At 38.6% G+C, this 18703-nt stretch overlaps 1 protein-coding gene across 4 annotated transcripts in view; it reads left to right on the top strand.

Annotated features, from left to right (window-relative positions):
- Positions 1-18703, top strand: part of NKD1 (NKD inhibitor of WNT signaling pathway 1) — a 289759-nt gene that overhangs the window by 266073 nt on the left and 4983 nt on the right. For 3 of the 4 annotated variants that reach the window (XM_080552897.1, XM_080552898.1, XM_080552899.1), the window contains 4 exons: positions 2055-2161; positions 4719-4814; positions 12948-13095; positions 14142-14229. In XM_080552897.1, coding sequence (XP_080409023.1) covers positions 2055-2161; positions 4719-4814; positions 12948-13095; positions 14142-14229 — 439 coding nt within the window. The remainder of the gene's footprint in view (positions 1-2054; positions 2162-4718; positions 4815-12947; positions 13096-14141; positions 14230-18703) is intronic. The other variant, XM_080552900.1, reaches the window with a different exon arrangement.

The raw sequence follows: 18703 nt of genomic DNA, 5'->3' as shown, positions 1-18703 counted from the left end.
CTTTTTGGTTTTGGAACGAAGCAACAGGGCTGACCTAAGGTGGATATCCAAATGTTGTCTTTTATTGATTGTGTTATGGTGGGTTGTGGGTGTGTGTGGCCTTGGCTTTGAATTTCCAGAAATATAGAGTGGTATTTACGGTCAAAGTGAATATAAAACATATGGCCTTCTTCAGATATACTTCAGAGTTCTGTATTATAAGTAATATTTGTTATAATATGTGTCTTCATTATGGTAAGCACTGTACAAAACCAAACAATCTCTGCTCATCCAGTACTACTACACTAAATGGGCAAGGAAAGAAACTGCCATGAAGTGAGCTTTCTTTTTCTTCAGCTGGCCTTCCTGCTTAGCTCAGGTTTGGTATAGGGAATTCTAACATAGCCTGGAGTAGAGATCAAAGTCTATTACTGTGTGAGTATGGGTATGATAGAGTCCATGTCTACTTGCATTTGTACAAGGCAAATTACATGTCCGTGTCTGGAAGCTGGATTTAGTATAAACTCCACAGCTGCAGGTAAATATTGAAGTTAGGAAATTCCAAAGGTTCATGTTTCTACCTCATTGCCCCCTTTCCTTACTGGTTCTTTTATAGGATGCTACAGTTTTGAAGACCAAAACCAGTAATGCAGTAGCGTTAAATTTAAGCAAAGAAATGAGCCCAGAAAATGTGACACGTTGCAATGTGGCAGTGTGACTGCTGTGGCAGAAACCTTAGCTTTTGGAATTTCTGAGAGTATAAAATTATGGGAAGGTGAAGAGGTTTTTTTTTTGTTTGTAGCTAATTGTTCTATTTTTATCTGTGAAAAAATATTGAAAAATATCTAATGTAAATGTCTTATTTTTTAGCATGTTAGTGCTTTGCTTTCCTGGGAGGGTGCTTGGGAGGTACCTCAGTACTGCCAAACACCAGCTGAACCACAGAGTAAACTGAGTTTGAAATGGCTTATTCTGACCTGGAGGGAATCATGTCTCTTTTTTTTTTTTAAGGAATTTCAGTTTACTGAACTGGCACTTACATGAAATTTTACTTACAAAGGCATACCCAAGAAACATAGCATTAGAATAAAGCATTTGGGTAAATGCACATGTTGCAGCACAAGAGGAAAATGCTGACGTTTAGGCCTAAATTCTTGTAATGCCTTTTATTTTGGGGGAAGAAGGCAGGATTACTGCTATGGCTAATGAAGTATGGGCATAGCATTGTTGGGAGAATCATACGGATGCAAAAAAAAACATATCTGAAAAGTCTGAGAGTAGGGTTAAAAATCTGTGTACATTTTCATACATCTGATGAAAATAATTCTATATTCATAGTTACGATTTCATCAAATGTGGTACTGAGTGCCTCTGTCGGAGCCTAAGCTATTAAGTTCCTGGGCATTTTTCTGTTAATCTGCATAAGAAGTATATATATCTTTCTGATATGTTATTATATGATATGCTGTGATATATGTCCGATGTTAGTATTTTGATGTCCTTTATGAGTACTACTGAATTATGGAAGTGCAAATGTTTTAACTTGAAATTTAGGTGAAATACACTTTTTCATGCATATTAAAAAAAAAAAAGCAACACAGTTTTAATCATTTTGGCAGGTTAGTGTTACCTTTTAGGAAGTTCATAAGGTTTGTGTGTATTTGAAGAGGGTAGCTTGAACAGAATGGGGGCTTCATTTCAGCTTCATTACTCTATTCACTGCTGGTGAATGCAATATGCTTTTGCAATATGTCACATACTTTCAATATTTTGCAAAATTATTCAACTTATTTACAGTAACAGTACTGCTGACTTATATATTCATAACAGTTTGTTTGAACCTCCTGTGACTCTAGTGATATTTGTAGAAGAGGCTGTGTACTAAAAGCTGTTGGTAGATTGTCTGCTGAAATTATCCCAGATGTGAAGTGAACACAAAAGCAAATCAAGTATAATGATCCTCTCATACAAGTTTGCTGAAATCAGTTTCACCCTATCTATGAAGAGAAATTTGCAAATATAAGACTGCTTTGACGTTTCCTTATAAGTGTTTATTCTTAAATATATTTTTGCAGTGGCTTTGCCTCCAGAGAAGACAGATGGAGTTTGCAGTGGAGATGAAAAGAGAGCAGAAAAAGAAAATGACACGCGCACAGGTTCCAAGAAGCAACTAAAATTTGAAGTAAGTCCTCTGTATTCTGAAGTTACACTGTATTGACATAATTAAGGTAGAAGAATAACTTGTGGATCAAATAGTGCCCTCTGATGCATGTTTATATCTTCTTCCAATTGTAACAGGTAAAGTATAAGTGGCACAAGTCAGTGTCTTACTGTTGGTGGTGTTGTTCCTTTAGACTAGTACGTTTTATTTCCAGGTTTGGAGCAGATCAGATTATGATGACTCCTTGATAGGCTCTGAAATGTATAGTAAGAAGAGGTGTTCATTGTAACCCTCTATCCTTTCAGAAATAATTTATTATGCTATCTACTATGTTATCAAATCTTTAAATTGGCTTTTGTGGACTGTTTCATATGGTTGTGTAGAAGATATTTGTGAAAGCTTCCTTAGCCGTCAGATTTCTGTGCCTGGGCCTGCAAAGTGAAACATCCCTCATATACTGCAGTGGAAATCCATCAGATGGCAGGAGAAAAAGGATCCTGGGGGGTAATAAGTTGGATGGTCTGTTTCCTTGCATACTTAAAAAATAAATAAAAAATAATAATAATAGTCATAAAACTGCCAAACATTGTGCACAGTTGGCAGGTTTTGTTTGTATAGAGAGTGATTTAATAAATACGAGTACTGAAACATGCTGTCATCCAGGTAGAGCGTTGTCTGTCTTGGTGAACAGAAAGATACTCTGGCACTGGCAAGAAACAGCACGAATTTTCATCTCTGCACTCCAGCAGATGTAGCAGGCTTCTACCTTTCAGCACTGTCAGCCTGTCACAGTAATGAGCTTTGCATTCCTCAATTGTTATTTAAAAGACCACACAGCCACCTTGCAGCATGGCTTGCGTGTTCATTTCCTTCTCTAGAGCAGGCTTAGCGGTCTGGTGCAATTTATTTTTTACTGTTTTAAGGCTGATTAAAAGGAGGTACTGTTCCCATAGGCAGTTCAGGCGTCACTAGATGCTTGTGTGCCTTCTGGAGGGAGGTGACTTTCCCTGCCTTTTTTTTGCACAGCAGTAACTCTTTTTCTAGGCACATTTTATATTCTCCCTTGAATAGCAGAGATTTGCAGACAGGAAAGGCATGATAAATTGCAATTAACAGTGCCTTGATATTAGAATGTTGGAGGACACCTGTCAACATGTTTGGTGCCCAGTGTAGCTGGAACTGCACCGCAGCGGCAGAGTCTGTGTTTGTTCCCAAGTAGTTCTTGGCATGCCATAAAGGTTAGCACTTGGTACCAGGCTCTATGACTAATGCAGGGAAGATTGCCATGGCTCTTAACTAAGCAGAGCACATCCTCACATAAAGATGTTATGTTAGGCAGTGTGGGACAGGGAAGGATTAATGTGTGGCAAGGAACCAAGTATTGATATTTTTTCCCCTTGTTCTACAACTGAAAGTTTTCCAACTATGGCAGGTAGGGGCTAAGAGATCGGTAAATGTTTAAAAGGTATAAAAGAATCAGAAAGGCAAGTGTTGAGACAGGAGTCTAAATGTGAGGTGAACGCCATCCGGCTTTTAAAGGTGCTGGGAATGTTTGTGTAATCCGAAGCGGTGTTTCCACAGCAGAGTGTGGGGCACTTGGCAGCTTTCAGCCGGGCTTGTTACAAGTGAGGGAAGACTGCCTTTGAACTCAGCAGGGGACATGGGGGACCGGGAACTGCTGTTGGGAATTGGTTTCAAGTCAGAAGATCAACCAGGTATTTTGATCTCTGTCATGCTGAAGCTATTTGGAGTTGTTTATTTTACTTACATACAGTGGCTTTAATTTTAATTGCACTGTAACTTTTCTGTTTCACCTTGTTGTGGCTCAGGATTATTCTGACTGCACAGGTCTTGAGAAGAAGCAAACGATTTGCACCCAGGTGACTGGAGTCAGTCGAAGTGCATCCTTTGTTCTCGACTGAAGGCTCAGTTTTGGTTTGGGGATTTTTTCCTGTAACAAATTGCTTCTTCCAGGCTTTCCCCAGCTCACACTCCCCAGCAGAAACACAGTTAGAATCAGGACAGGGCTCCGCTCCCAGGTCGCTGCTCCCTGCCAGCTCCGTGGTGTCGGGCCACGCTAAGCAGCAACCTGTGGTGTGGGCAGCCAGCATCTGCAGCCAGGACGGGTCTCAAGGGGGGATTTGTGCTGTGTGCCCATTTCGTGTTCGTGACTACTGGCTCTGTGGTCTGCTGCCTCACGCTGTGAGCCTGTTTCTGTTATCTTTCTCTTCCTGAGTTAAGCTGAGTTTTCTTTCTCTCTTTTTAAGGGAGAAATCTTATTATATTCCAACAGCTTCAGGGAGTAGTTTTCTTGTACCTTTTTGTGTTTTCTACAATGAAGTAGAAAACATCTCACAGATTCCCAGCAGCCTGGCCCAAAGGAGTTAGGATTATCATGTTATTGTGATGAGACATCTTCAGTGGGGTGGACGCCCCCCAGGGCATATCCTGAAGCTTCCTCCCATGAGGGAGGGAGGAAGGAAGGAAGGAAGAAAGCAAGCAGCCTTCTTCTACAGAGTCTCCTCTGCAAACAGGCCTTTTGCTTTAGGTAATCAGCTGCTCTTTGCATGTTTCTTAGGAATTGCAATGTGATGTGTCTGTAGAGGAAGATAACAGGCAAGAATGGACCTTCACACTGTATGACTTTGATAACAACGGAAGAGTCACACGCGAGGTAAGCGAAGTGCAGCTGCCCTTTTGTGTGCAGCGTTTGCTAACTAGAGAAGTGTTTTATAACAGGAACGTTTTTTCTTCTATGAAACAGAGGTGTCCTGCCAACTTAAACAGCAGTTTCCATGGACCCTTCCCTCCTAGAAAAAATCCCACCGGTAGTTTACTGTTTTCAGATGAACTGTACCACTTTTAAGATGGTTGTTGTTAATATCTGGGATTAGCCTTTTAAAAAATAGTACTGGCATTTGAGGGGGAAAATATCTGAAACAACTGAACAACTAAACACATTGTCAAAATAAACCCCTGCAAATGTATATTGTTCTGGCTTCTATCCTGCTTTTCAGAGTTAAGCTAACCAAATAGCAAAGTTGCTTTCTGAAATTCTTTCCATGTAGGACTAACTATACTGTTCTGTTGTTTTCATGAATATTAGGCTGATCTCTGCTTTCTTTAGTCTTTACTCTCTAAGTATAAATGGTTTTGATGATACTTGCTGCAGGACCACAGTGAATGCCTGTCAAAGCACACCTGTGTGTATTTTTATTTTAATCGGGATGTCTTCAAGTTGTATTTGCTGCACAAATAAGAAGCCAAATAACAGGATGTATACATTAGTGTACAGTCCATTTTCAGAACTATTTCTATCTGGATAGAATGCAAGTTCTAGAAGAGTGTCTCTTATTGAGATTTACCACAATGCGCTGTCATTGATTTTTGGTGAAGCATGTTTACTGTCTTCCATGCCTTCAGATAATCAGCTGAAGATTGACAGTTTCTGCCTCTGTAGGCTATTACACTCATATCTATGGAAATTACTAAGAACTGATGGGAAGGTGTAGGGTACATACTGAAAGTGTAGTGACATTAGACCACTAAATGAGGGCAGACATTTCTCCTAGCAGACTGAAGCAAATATCTTTCAACATTTCTGAACAAATTGCCAAATGGTGGTTCAACGTTTTTAACATGTGTTTGAGCATCATTTCTAAGCTTTTTCTTTTTGTTTCTGTTCTGGTAGACTTTGAATAGTCAAATGAAATCTGTGCCCCTCATACAAGGCAATAGGCAGATGAAAAGTTACAGGCCAACCCCAGAGTTTCCAATGGGAACAGAAGCTGGAGAGAGAGGGCAAGGAGGAGGAGAAAAAAAGTCTTAACATATGAGGAACTGACACCAGAAAAATTAAGTAACTTGCCTGAAGTCTCACAAGAACCCAGTGGCAGATTGAACCCAGATCTTTTGAGACCCAAGGCCAAGTCTTCATTACAAGATTATGTTGACTTTCAAGAATGGGGGGAGGGAGAAATGGACAGACAACAAAACACAACAGAACCCAAACCCACACACATGGATGTCCTTTACATGCAGGCATGGAGTTCCCAATAATGTTAGTGGGAGTTCTGTGTGGTGAACGTAACAAGAATATGCTTTTAAGTGTGTATACAATAATTATTTGTGATTATGTGGTACACCAAAGGGCTTAATTTGACTGTACTTAGAAAACATGTTACAGCCAAATTCTACTTCTCCCTGGTACAAGAGCAGACTGCAGCTTAACTGAAACCAAATATGTGGGGGGATTGAAAATTATACTACCCTGAGGTCTGGAGGTTGCTATATTCAGGCTTGAACCTGTGCCAAAAAAAATCCTTTTAACCAAGGAACCAAATAGGTTGATAATTTTCAGCTCTTTACATGTGACCAAAGATAGTAATAATAGTGTACACCATTGCAGAGTTTTCCAGTTGCATTACTTCTTTTGCAAGCTGTTCCAATGTCATTTGTATAAAACATCTTGTTGGTTTTCCTTTGTTGAATCCAGATGCAATTTAAGAGTTGTTTGTGCAAGAATAATGAATGATAGCTCATAGATGATGTTGGCCACAAAAGAGGATTTTCTGTCTCTTCATATGATGTAGAATTTCTCATTCTATTAGGCTCTGAGACACTGGCAGTCAACATAGTGGGCTTGGTCCTGTAGTCTGTTAAACAGTTCTGCTCCTGATCCAGCAAAGGGCTTAACAATGGCGGATGTTAAAAATGTGAATAGTTTCAATTAAAATGAATGGGACACATGCTTTGAGTTAAGTGTGAGGCACATTGCTGGATCAGCGACAGAACGGACAGTCTAAGGAAGAGGGGTGAATTGTACTAGTGCCATTTAGTAAACTGAAGTTTACTAAAAGCATTCAGTAAACTGAAATGCTTTCAGAACTGGTCAGCTTGTCTAAACAAAGGTCCAGTATTCTGTTGAGAAAAGCTTAGTGTGGACCTTTTCCTCCTCCTTTGAAAATTTCACTTGACTGTTGTGGATTTACAGCTGGATGAAATGAGTGAGATGAAATTTCTTAAGTCAGTTTTCTATCTGTAGATTTTGTAGTGCTTTAAAAAGAGAAGTCAGCGTTATCATCCTTGTTTTTCATGTTGGAAAAGTGAGAGACTGGAAAAGGAAGTGACTTGTCCATCCACATCCATTTCATTTGATTCAAACTCATTGTTAGACTTCGTGTTTAGAGAGTTTCTAAATGAATGCACAGTATAAAATCAAGTTTGTAAGAGGCATGTAGGTGGGGTGCAATTTTGCAAGTGGACTAAGTGCTTTATTCATTAAAATGTTTGAAAATTGTAAATAAGATATGGATTTCGTTAGTGGATAAAAATTCCTGTGGGTTTTACACAATGACAAATCACTGCAAGAGCATTCAAATTCCATCTTAGTGAAATTTCTTCTGGATCTTAACAACATCTTCAGAACTTAATACTGCTTTGATTTTCTCCTAGAGTCTGTATGACTTATTCCCTAGTTCTTATAATTAGAAATTCAGATCTAGTCATGCTTCTTGAAGGGATACACCCATTATGAAAGCGTAAGTATTGGGATAGCAAATTAGAAAATTAGCATTAGTGTCTTTTCTTAAAATACTGCTTTTTCTGTCATATAAAATGACTGTTTTTCATTCCTTTTGGTGTAGTAGGAGATAACTTTTCCTGCTCTACTATGTATATTACAAAATTTGGCTAATAATGTTTCCCTTTGTTTCATAGGCCATAAGAGGACAATTCATTATGTACTGCAGGCCTTTTTAGAACTGACAGCTGCACTGTAATTATCTTCATACGGATATTTGTAATCAGACTTGAAACTTGGATAATTTAACTAATGTGTTTTGATCCATGAGGTTTTATATTGAGCTCTCTGAATGTAATTATACTTCATAAACACCAGCCATTTTTGTGCAATCAGTTCTTTCTTGGAAAATTTAGTTTCTTCGGTGAGTGGCTGAATAGAAATAAGCACACAAAAAGTTGTCAGGAGTATAAAAAAAATGGTGTGAGGGGATTTCTTCTATTCTGGTTGTTGAATAGATAGCGAGTGAAGCTGCTTTCAGTTTCCAAATAAGAATGATTCAAAAATTTACATGATCAAACAAAGCTGATGTTGCAGTAGAAACATCCTGCTGTATGTAAAAATCAGACTACAAAGAAAGTACAGATAAGACATTTGTACTTTTCTTTTTCTGAGGGAAAGGTAATGAACTGATATTGATGTTTCTCTTCATGCATTTTTAATGCTAAAAATGTTCTTTGTATCTTACATTAAATACCCATTTTTTTCTTTTGTGTTTCCTATCTTTTTTTTTTTTTTTAGTTAGTTTTGCTTGTATCTTCTTATGAGTGAAAAGGCATGAAGTTATTTCTGCATTCAGAACTCAGCACCAAATCTTTGATTTGGAGAAGGATACTAACTTTTCTGGGGCTAGCATTTATCAGCCTGACCCTTGACTTGAAAGTTGCTGTTTTTCATTTGTCACTATTACATTAACTCATGATAAAGAAGCACCAACAGAACCAACAGAGCCATGGCTATCTGTATTAGAGGGACTGTCATATAAGCCGTTAGATGTGGTGGGTTTGCACAAGAAAGAAATATTAAGACATTACTTAATTTTTTGGTTTTGAGTTGAGTCAAAGGCATCTTTCCCAGACATGTTATAAAGAAGCAAACTGATTTGTTCCTCTCAGTGTTTTTTTTTCCTTGTGCAAATATCCCATTCTGTTAAATTGCGCTGTAAATTCAGCTGTAAAAGCCTCTTAGTTTCCTCTCCAGAATCTCTAGTTTGCTAACTAGTCCTATGATGATAAGCTACACTAACACTGGGGTAATATTCATTAGAAACAAAAAATTACTACCTGGAATAGGGACTATCTCAGCAACATGAGTTCTGTAAGGAATTATGAATACCTAAATGTAAGGAATGATATCTACTTAAATGTAACTTGCTTTTGTTCTTTTTTGTGGACCCGCTACTTTCTCTGAAGGTTCTAAATTCCTGCTGGTCTCTCGAGATCTGTAAAGAATTCTGCAAAGAAACGCATGAGTGCAACATACACGTGTAGCTTATACTGTACGTTTTTTAATATTTCTAATGCAAGAATTTCTGGCAATCTGTTAAAGTTGCTCTTTGTAATATGCTTTTTTTGTATTGGCTGCTTGATAAAATAGGATGTGAAAAACATAAAGATTAACCCTGTTAAATACTTCAGCCCTGGAAAAAACAACTGTAGCATTCAATAAGCAAGACACAACTAAATCTGGGTATGGCATTTGCTGGCTGTTTGGACACTACAGAACAAAAGCCTTTGTTTTTCCCTTTGTGGAAAAATATCATAGTTTCAGTTTTCTTACTTGATTAAAATAGCTATCCCAGCAGAAATTCTGTGCACTAGAAACCTTTCAGAACTCGTTTGGATTCATATAGCTGAATTCCTCACTAAATATAATCAACTTGCTATAACGGAGAGAAACCTTTATTTTCTTACTATTTTTTCTCTTTACCCATTCAGAATAGAAGTTTAAAAATCCACAATGATTTTTAAGTAGAAATGGTTTAAAAGTTCATTTAAGGGTAAAACTCATATATTTAGGAAAGTGGGAAGCACTAAGAAAAATCCCTTCTTTATTTTTCATGTAAAAAGGAGGGACATTTGAGAAGTGTGGGATGGAACTTTGTAGGGGAAGTGCCGAGCAGTCTTAAGCAAAGTCATTGCAGAATCACATGACTAGAAATACATTGTGTAGAAAGGTTGGATTCTTTCATAGGTGATCTCTGAGACGTGCTGGTTGGTGTGCCACAGGAGATGAAAATTGAACTGGTTTTTGTTCTTGATTCTTGACAATGAATTTCTTGAGGATGGTGAAATGCTCAAGCTGGTGGGTGCAAGGCAAAGCTCTGTCAGTGGGTTCAACCAGTTCTTTAAGGAATTTAAATACAGATAATGTTCAATGGGACAGCTTTCAAGGGGAGCATAAATCACCCCAGTCTCCTGTCAGGCTACTGGAAGATGAAAATTCTTTAGGGGGTAAATATAGGCAGAGCTGTAAAATACAGTTTTTGTAACATATTGTAATGGTCTAGTGCTACTAATTTGGCCAGAAGCCATTCCCATTGTTACCTGCCAAAAAGAGCTGCGAGAAGGTAGTTTTAGTCACAGTTTGAAACTCATTGGAAAAGACAGTTTCATTCCTACCAGATCAGTGCCTTAAGGAATTTGGATGTGAAGCAATAACTGGACAGCAACATGAGGTTCAAGCTGCCTTGTAGCCAGTGCCTACTCCACCAGGACTTTGATAGATGATAGAGAAGTGAATGGCCCAAGCAGACTTGTTTGACCAAATCAGAACCGTCAGTTCACTAGGATTTCCAACCCCAAATTAGGACCACAAGTAAATGAATCCTATAATAACAATGTTATTGTTGGTATTTAAAAGATCAACATAAGCATTAAGTGGTTACTTAAGGATATCCCTAACCTCGATCTTGGTATATATCCAGTCTGACGACCACGGTTATTCAGTGCCAAAATGCAAAGCAGCTCAGATTGTCATGGAAGAAGCTGGGTATTAAACATGTAATGAAATGTAGAGGCAGCAGAGCGTAAGGACATAAGGTGTCTGAATACCTTTTGCAGCTCTGAAACTTCTTGGTGCCTGGACATAAATTTGGGTTAATTCAGGCCCATCTGGCTGAGAAGTGCAAGTTGTCCTGACATGATGTGTGTGTACGCATATTTCTGACTTGCCAAGTATGTGTCACAAGTGCTGCTTCTGGCCTTCCCTGACAGCATTTGGAGTACTTCTAAAATTGCTGAGTCAAGTGGCTTGAAAGACCCTCACAGAGCAAAAGGGACAAATTGTATGACAGTTAGCAAGTTAAACCTCATCACTAGAAAAACCTAACTTAAAAGGACAGTGGGATTTATGACTGCATGTCTTTGCCTACTGAAGTAAACAAATAAGTAGATGATCAGCTTCTGCAAACATCTGGCCTAGCTGAAAAAAGGGGAGGGGGAGAGGTTACTGTGAATGAAGGAGTTGATAATAACCTGTTGATAGTAGTCAGAAAGAAGATGCCCTGTTGGGTAACCAACAGCTGTTAAGGAATGTATGGGAAAGGCTCCTTTCACTAAAGTGGTGAGTGTGTGAAGCCCTGTTACGAATAAATGCAGTGCCTAAGTATTCTGCCAAAAGGGAAGGCTTGTTTTGTGGAGGTGTAGGATGATAGCACAAGGCTTCTAGAACATAATTTATGGAGGGTATATAGAACAACACGTGTTTGTTTGTCTGTGTTCTTGCTTGGTTGTTTTTTTTCTTACAGATGAAATAAAAATACAGCCCTTCAAGCTGACTGTCAGATATGGCTGTGTCTATTTAGAGGTCTGGCTAAGTTTCAAATTAGGGTGGAAGTGTGAAAAGTGAGATGTGTTAAAGAGCTGTGACGTGACTACCAGATTGTCACTGAGCAGTCTTTTCCTCATTCAGCCTTTAGACAGTGGTTCTTGTGAAGGGGATGGGAAGTGGCTATTGGTGTGGTAGTAACAGCACATTTATAGAGACTCTTGTGGCAGTGGTAGAAAAAGTACTGCAGATTGTGCTTTTTATGAATGTTATCTTCATTCACATATCTGGAGAAATTTCACTGAGTGCAGGGAAGTTAGAAAAGGGTACACGTTAAGACAAAGTCTGGACCCTCTAAGATTTAGTTATTCATTCTGCCTATTGACCTGGAAGACCATTTACTGTAAAATCATTTGTCCTGGCCATAACATCAGTATTTCCCTAAATTCTGTGTGAGCAGAAAGCTAGTTAGATAATGAGAAATGTGTGATATATTGGCTACTGAAGTGGCGTTTCTGCTGGGACCCATTAGGGCAAACTGAACTTTGAACTGCCAATGTTCTGGGAATGATCCCTAGCAAAGGAAGATCATAGAGATTTTGTGTTTTTATAGACCTGACTCTTAATCCTCAGAACCTCATATTTAACAAAGGATGATTTCGATATTTCTTCTGTGCTTTCAGACATCTGGAAAATGCTTCACTACTATGATAGATCAAGGAATAGGAAGACCAGCCTTGAGAACTTCTTGGTTATACATTGAATGGGATCCTTATAGCCTTCAGTAACCAGAATGCCTTGTCCTTAAGCTGGTGCCCAGAATAAATTTAGGTGGAATTTGTTTGGGGAGGGGTACTGAGCTGAGAGATCTCCTGTCCATCAGGGCAATTTAAGGTAGTACCCTATTTGAGCCTGGCTGGAATAGATAAACATGAGAGACCTCTGAGCATCACCAGCTGCTAAACAGGGAGAGCTGCAGTGTTTCTTCTGTTTGAAATAATCAGCTTATAAAAACTGGCTAGTGTTCTTTCTGATACAGTTAGTTGTGTAAGCATTTGTTCATGCCCCATTGCCTTCAAAGACGTGTGAAGAATGTTCTGAAATAGACCGGAATGAGTACTTTCTGCTGTTCAAAAATGTAAGTGTAGAATTAGTATGAATTTTGCGAAGTAAGCTAGACCAGGGTAAAGATTTGGTAGAGTGACATTTAGACTATTTCCAAACCTGAGGCTTACAGTTCTGTCACATCACTTACTAGTTTTCTTCTATTTAATCAACTAGTTAGTTATGCAAGGAAAAAAAAAGAAAATAGTAGTAGTAAGGTTTACTGGAGATGTAAAGTCCAATATTTTCCTCACTTTCCATATTTGACTTGGCCAAGTGAATCGCAGTGTGAATAATTATCCCTGGGTTCATTTTCACATTATTGTATGTTTTTGTGTTTCAATCCAACTGTAGGATATTACCAGCTTGCTTCATACCATCTATGAGGTAGTTGATGCATCAGTAAACCATTCTCCTAGTTCCAGTAAAACCCTGCGAGTGAAACTTACTGTGGCACCAGATGGCAGCCAGAAGAAAAAAAGTATCTTGTTAAATCATACTGGTAAGGATGTGCACTCAACCGTTGGAAAAAAATATGAAAAATTTTCAGGGGCTCTTAAAAATCCATCTTTGTATTTTGTCAAAACAAATAAATATATACTTAAGGCAAATACTTTTGTGGGTATTGTAAACCTCATGAATCTGTTTTAAGATCTCAGGTGCAAAGCTACTTACACTTTCTTCTATGTATGTTAAGCAAATTAGGGCTCCCTCTCCTGATTGACTTTTTCCTCTTGGCAGCAGCAAGAACCCATGTGTTGTGCAATTGCATTTGCATATCGTGAGGCAGATTTAAGGCCTTTTCTATTTGTACTACTTTAACTTTGATATTACAATGCTCAGCTTCTGTCAAAACAGGTATAGCGGTAAAAAAAATGCTTCTTGCAAGCGCATAGCTATCACTATTGCGGATAAGAATAAACAATTAAGCATAACTGAACTGTATGAGTCTGCGCATGCAAATTGAATATTTTTCTATACTGGAAGAGGTTGCCATTATGAAATGGCTTATACTGTGATGGCTTATTCACTTTATTTTCACGCTAATAATAGCTATATCAGCATAATTCTTTCAGTAGGTTAAGTAGTACTAAATTAAATATTTACAGTATTTAATGTAGTACTTCAATAGAAAATATGGGCACCTTATCCAGAAGGAGAGCCCTGGCATCTCATTTTTAATATATACATCCACTCAGTCAAGTGCAGACATAAGCAAATTTTCACTGCTGGAAAGCTATGTCATGCCTTAGTACCGCACTGAGCTCCACACTACCGAGCCCTCCTGAGGGACGACTATATCAGTGTGAATGTGGCTCCATTTAACCTACCACATGGCTTTGAGCCCAACCCTGATTAATGTTCCAGAGCCAAGGTTATGTCTGCCTAAAATCTGCCCTGTGGACAAAAGCACTTTTAAGAAGGTTACATGAAAGGATACATTACATCTTGATCTATGGACAAGAAAAAACGTATTTGCCATGTAGCACGTTAGTTATACTGATTGGCAAGGACAGTGATGTGAGAATATGTACTTCTTGTTGGCAGATTTGCAGAGTGCCAGGCATAGAGCCGAAAGCAAAGCCAATGAAGAATTAAGAAGCTCTGAAAAGAAGCAGCAGCGGGCTTCTCTCAGGTAAGGTAAAAGAGCCCTGTCTCCTGAGAATCACAGTGTAGCTTTGAGGAATCCTCAACTATTGATTAATTTTTATTTATTTAAAATTATGTTAAAAAAGCGGACATTAGAAGATTTTTCTCCATGGAACAGGCAGCAGATTCCATAGTTGGATACTTCATATAAAAAAAGCAGCAACAACCTTTTAATTGCATTTTAGGATTTTTTTTTAATTTATTTTTTAAGAAAACTGTGGTCCATGTTATGTTTTATTCTGTTGGCTCTTCGGGGTACAGCGTCTGTTTAGATGCAGTCTGCAAATGCAATATTTATTAATGGAGTTTAAGCAATATAGCATAGCCTTTTGGCTAAAAGTGCCCTAAAATCCTTTCATCTTCATAGGTGCCATCTCCTGTCTGTCTCTGTGCTCCTTCCAACCCATCTTTTTCATGGGTCAACTCAGTTAGCTCCAACCTTTATTAACTCAGTGCTGTTCACCAGGCCATAACTGCTTCTCCTACTGCCTTTCCTCCTAAAGGAAGCACCTTTGAGCTGGCACTGGGTACAGTACTGAGCAGAAGGAGGGAGAAAGGGGGCTTGTAATGAGGGGCAGACAAAATCAGCTTTGCAGAAAACAGTCTTCGGAGGGCATGTCCTGCAGAGGAAGCAGCAGCAAGAACTTCCAGTACACTGCTGGCTACAAGTTCCTTTCTGCTGAGGTGGTTCTGGTTACAGCAGCTGTAGGGTGACTCAATCCCACTTACAGAATGTGTTTGTGCAGTTGGTGGAAGTAAATTCACATGCTATCTCACAGTGACTTAGCAGTGTGGCTGACTCTGCTGACTCCCATTTGCCATAAACCCTGCTTCCCCACTTCCACATCAGCTTTAGGACAGCTTCTCCCTGACAGTATTAGGTATTAAGTAGCACCTATGTAGGAATTAGCCTGCTTGCTTAGAAACAGTGCATTTATTGCAACCTTGAAGAAAAATTAGGATCTTTTATTTTTTTCATAAGATTCAGTATACATTTTACCACTTGAAAAAATATGTCTGTTGTCTTTCAATGGAATCCTGCCCGCGTAACTCAGAATGCACCTATTTCCAGTGAAGCACAAGCACAGTAGTTTCTTTTCAGCTGCAGGTACACTTGAAGCCACCTATAGATTAGATAAAAAAGGGTTTTTAGTTCTTCCCTAACAGAATATACAATATTATTTTGGATGCCAGTCCTGAACAGGCCTTTTTCCTCTGAAAATGTATAATCGTGCCTTTTGCAAGGCTAGCAACAGTACATATTTACCCTGTTATCATGACTTCTTTCTAGCTGATAGATATTACCTGAACTGAACTTCAGAGTATGTGATAGTTATTTGCAATGTATTTTTCAAGTATTAAAATTTGTTACAGCTAAGAAAAATGTTCCTCTCTTAGTTAAGTGTAGGTGTATTATTCCTTTTCCGAATTTGGTATTTTAATGGATAGAAAAACAAGACAAAACCAGGTAATTTTGATACATTAAAATGTATCAATATTTTAATGTAGATCTGTTGCTCCAAACAGGTCATATCAGTGTATAGGTTCCATTTGTTTTAGGATTTTCTATTTCATGCTAAGGCAGAGGGAAATGTTTACTGCAATGCAATAGTAAAGATACTGAGTTATTAATTGCATTTGTTTATTCAGCTGCAAATTAAAAAAATAATAATCCAGTTTTGGCTTTCCATGGATTTAGGTATATTTGTCCAAAATAAGGGTATTGAGTTTAATAAATTTATCAGGAGGAGGAGCGTTCAGTTTTATTAGAAATTACAACAAAAATATGCCTCCCTTTTCTGGACAGAGTAAAAATATTAGTAAGTTATCCCATTGAGTGAATGCCAGTAAGATCAAATTTCAGATTAGAAAATGGCTTATAATCTGTTAGCAACTCTGTACAAAATCTCTTTCAAAGTAAAGAGCGTTCAATGTAAACTAAAGAATACTCCACGTTTTTGCCTGCTGGCCTAGATGTGGTGCTCTGATTTCCTTTCCCAAAAGCAAGGGCATGCCCTGTGTGAATTCAATGGACTGTTTCTGTTTGATAATCTATTGCAAAAATCATCTCTTGGATTGAAGTCCCTCGCTCATCCACCTTAAAATCCTGTTTTTGCAAATGTAGTGGTTTTAGGGATGGCAGCCATTTCCATTTATATCCGCAGGCACAAAGACATCAAATATTGGGGTAGAATCTTGACTCTGCTGCATTTGTCCTTCTCATCATTTTTTTCAGAGGCTTCCTAGACAGGACGTAACTGTATCTTTTGCTGAGCAAATCAGCATCAACACCTGACAGTTTTTGTTGCATCTCATTAAATGTGGACAGGACAAACAATTGAGCCACTGTCTATGTTGCAGAGACGTTCATGCACTCTGGCCAAATTGCTAACCAACAGGAAAGGTCCCTGAACCGCATCACTGTCTCATGATACTAGCAGAGAAACTTACCCTGGAGAGCAGCAATGAGAACTTGTGAGAAGTGCACACATTTCACAAATTCAGTCACTTAGGAATTCTACCCAAGATGTGATTAATATTCAAGATAAAATGGATAGGAATGTTTTTATCCTGAAGGTGGGAGATAAATGGGTTAGATTTTTCATGTGCTGGAAGCTACAGGCAGGAGTTTTCACCTGTAGGGCTAATACAAGTATCAAGATCAAGCAACTAGATTCATAGCTAGCTTGCCTGACATGAGTGGTAGAAAATGGTGGTATAAGAGGACTGGCAGGCAGCTTTGTGGATTAGATATCCTACTGCAATTTTAGTTTGCTCAGTTTAGTGCAACAGGGAAAATATGATGCACACCAGACTCCACAACATCTTCATTTTACCACCGATGCACATTCTGTCTCATTTTCTTTCCTACTTCAGTGAGTTCTCCCTGGCTGCCTTAAGCTCTAGGTTATCTGTGAGTGTAGCTTTCAGGACATGTCCTTGCATTTTTGTGCTCAGCACTCTGCCATCGCTCTATTCCCTTTACCCACTGTCTTGCTGCGTGCTTGCCATCAGAATGACACTCCAGCACAGGAATTTTAGAAAGGGCTTTCATACACTCCACAAGCACTTAAGCAGATGCCTTTCATATTTAAAAATAAAACTAAAACTAAACAAAACAAAAACCAGTAACAACTATGTGTATTCTTACACCCTGCGCGTGATGCATACTTGATGTATGCCTGGGTATTCTTATATACGTGCAGAAGAGCATTGTAGGGTTGGATGCCAGATGCCTCCGTTCTCAGCAGTACTTTAAGTTCTCTGACAGTGGAGCACATCACTCATCAGTGTATAATTGCTTTGTGATGTATATTTGCATTGCTGAACATCATCTTGCGTGTAAGAAAGCTATTAGAATGCAGGGCTGTGGCAGTATTGGCATAGCTTCTCTTCAGTGTCTTGATGAGAGATGGAATTTATTACAAAAAAGAAAAAGGTTCCCTGTTAACTTCGTTTTCAACAGAGAGTGCAGTATACAGTGTTGTTTAATTGTGGTGGATCAAACCCAATAATATTTTTTCTGGGTTAACTGCACTGTCTTTAGCACATATGTGCAAGTCCCGATGGTTTCTGTAGGCAACTTATGCCTGGCAACATCAGTTAGCTAGGTTCTATCCCTAGAGATCTGTAAGTTTACTTTCTAAAGTGGAACAATCTATAAAGGTGTGTCTGAGCAGGTAAGATACCAAGTTGACTGTGTATCCAAAAAAAAATAAAGAAATGTGGACATTCCCTCTTTTTTGACATTACCGTATGTCACTTCCAGAATTCGAAGCTGACTCAGTCTTTAAAGCTTAGCTGCTTTCCTTCAGACTCTCCTTCATTCAGGAGGCTCGACCTCTATCAAAGTAGAGTAAAAATGATCTTCCAGGTAGGCCAAGTCTTATGACATCTATCAAAGAAACTGTAGACCTGTATCTTACAGAGACACTGGAAACTCAGTTCTGTAATGTCCTGAACAGTCTGAACCTAGACCTGGAAAGCAGTTTGCGCTTAGCAGTTTGGTCTTAGAGGCTGAAGTATCTGGTGGTTCTTATCCTATTTGTTATATTGAAGATATATTACTCATATCTGCAGAGATTCATTTAAATTGCTGAATTGTTGGGCATTATAAGTTACAATACTGTAAACCTCTAGCAGATTTTTTTCTGCCTCATAAATGAATGGTATTTCAGATATTCATTCACAGGAAATAGTTCTGCTATAAATAAAATTGCAAAGCTGAGCAGGAAAAGGAGTTGAGATTCTGAAGCCAGCAGCTGATTTGACCTTATTAATTGTATTTCAGAAAGCAACAGTTACCTCCAGGTATCCTACCAACACCTTCTCTTCTCAGCTTCTCTCTAGTTAGTACACCTGTGCTGTTGTCTGTCTTTCCGTAGTAGAAACACATGAATGTTTATCTGACACAAGGCTCACCCCAGCACTTCCCGACAGCAGTGGGAACAGTCGTGATT

The sequence above is a fragment of the Anser brachyrhynchus genome (assembly GCF_964034855.1).
Source record: "Anser brachyrhynchus genome assembly, chromosome: 12".
Classification (NCBI taxonomy): domain Eukaryota; kingdom Metazoa; phylum Chordata; class Aves; order Anseriformes; family Anatidae; genus Anser; species Anser brachyrhynchus.
This window is presented reverse-complemented; position numbering and strand designations above follow the sequence as displayed.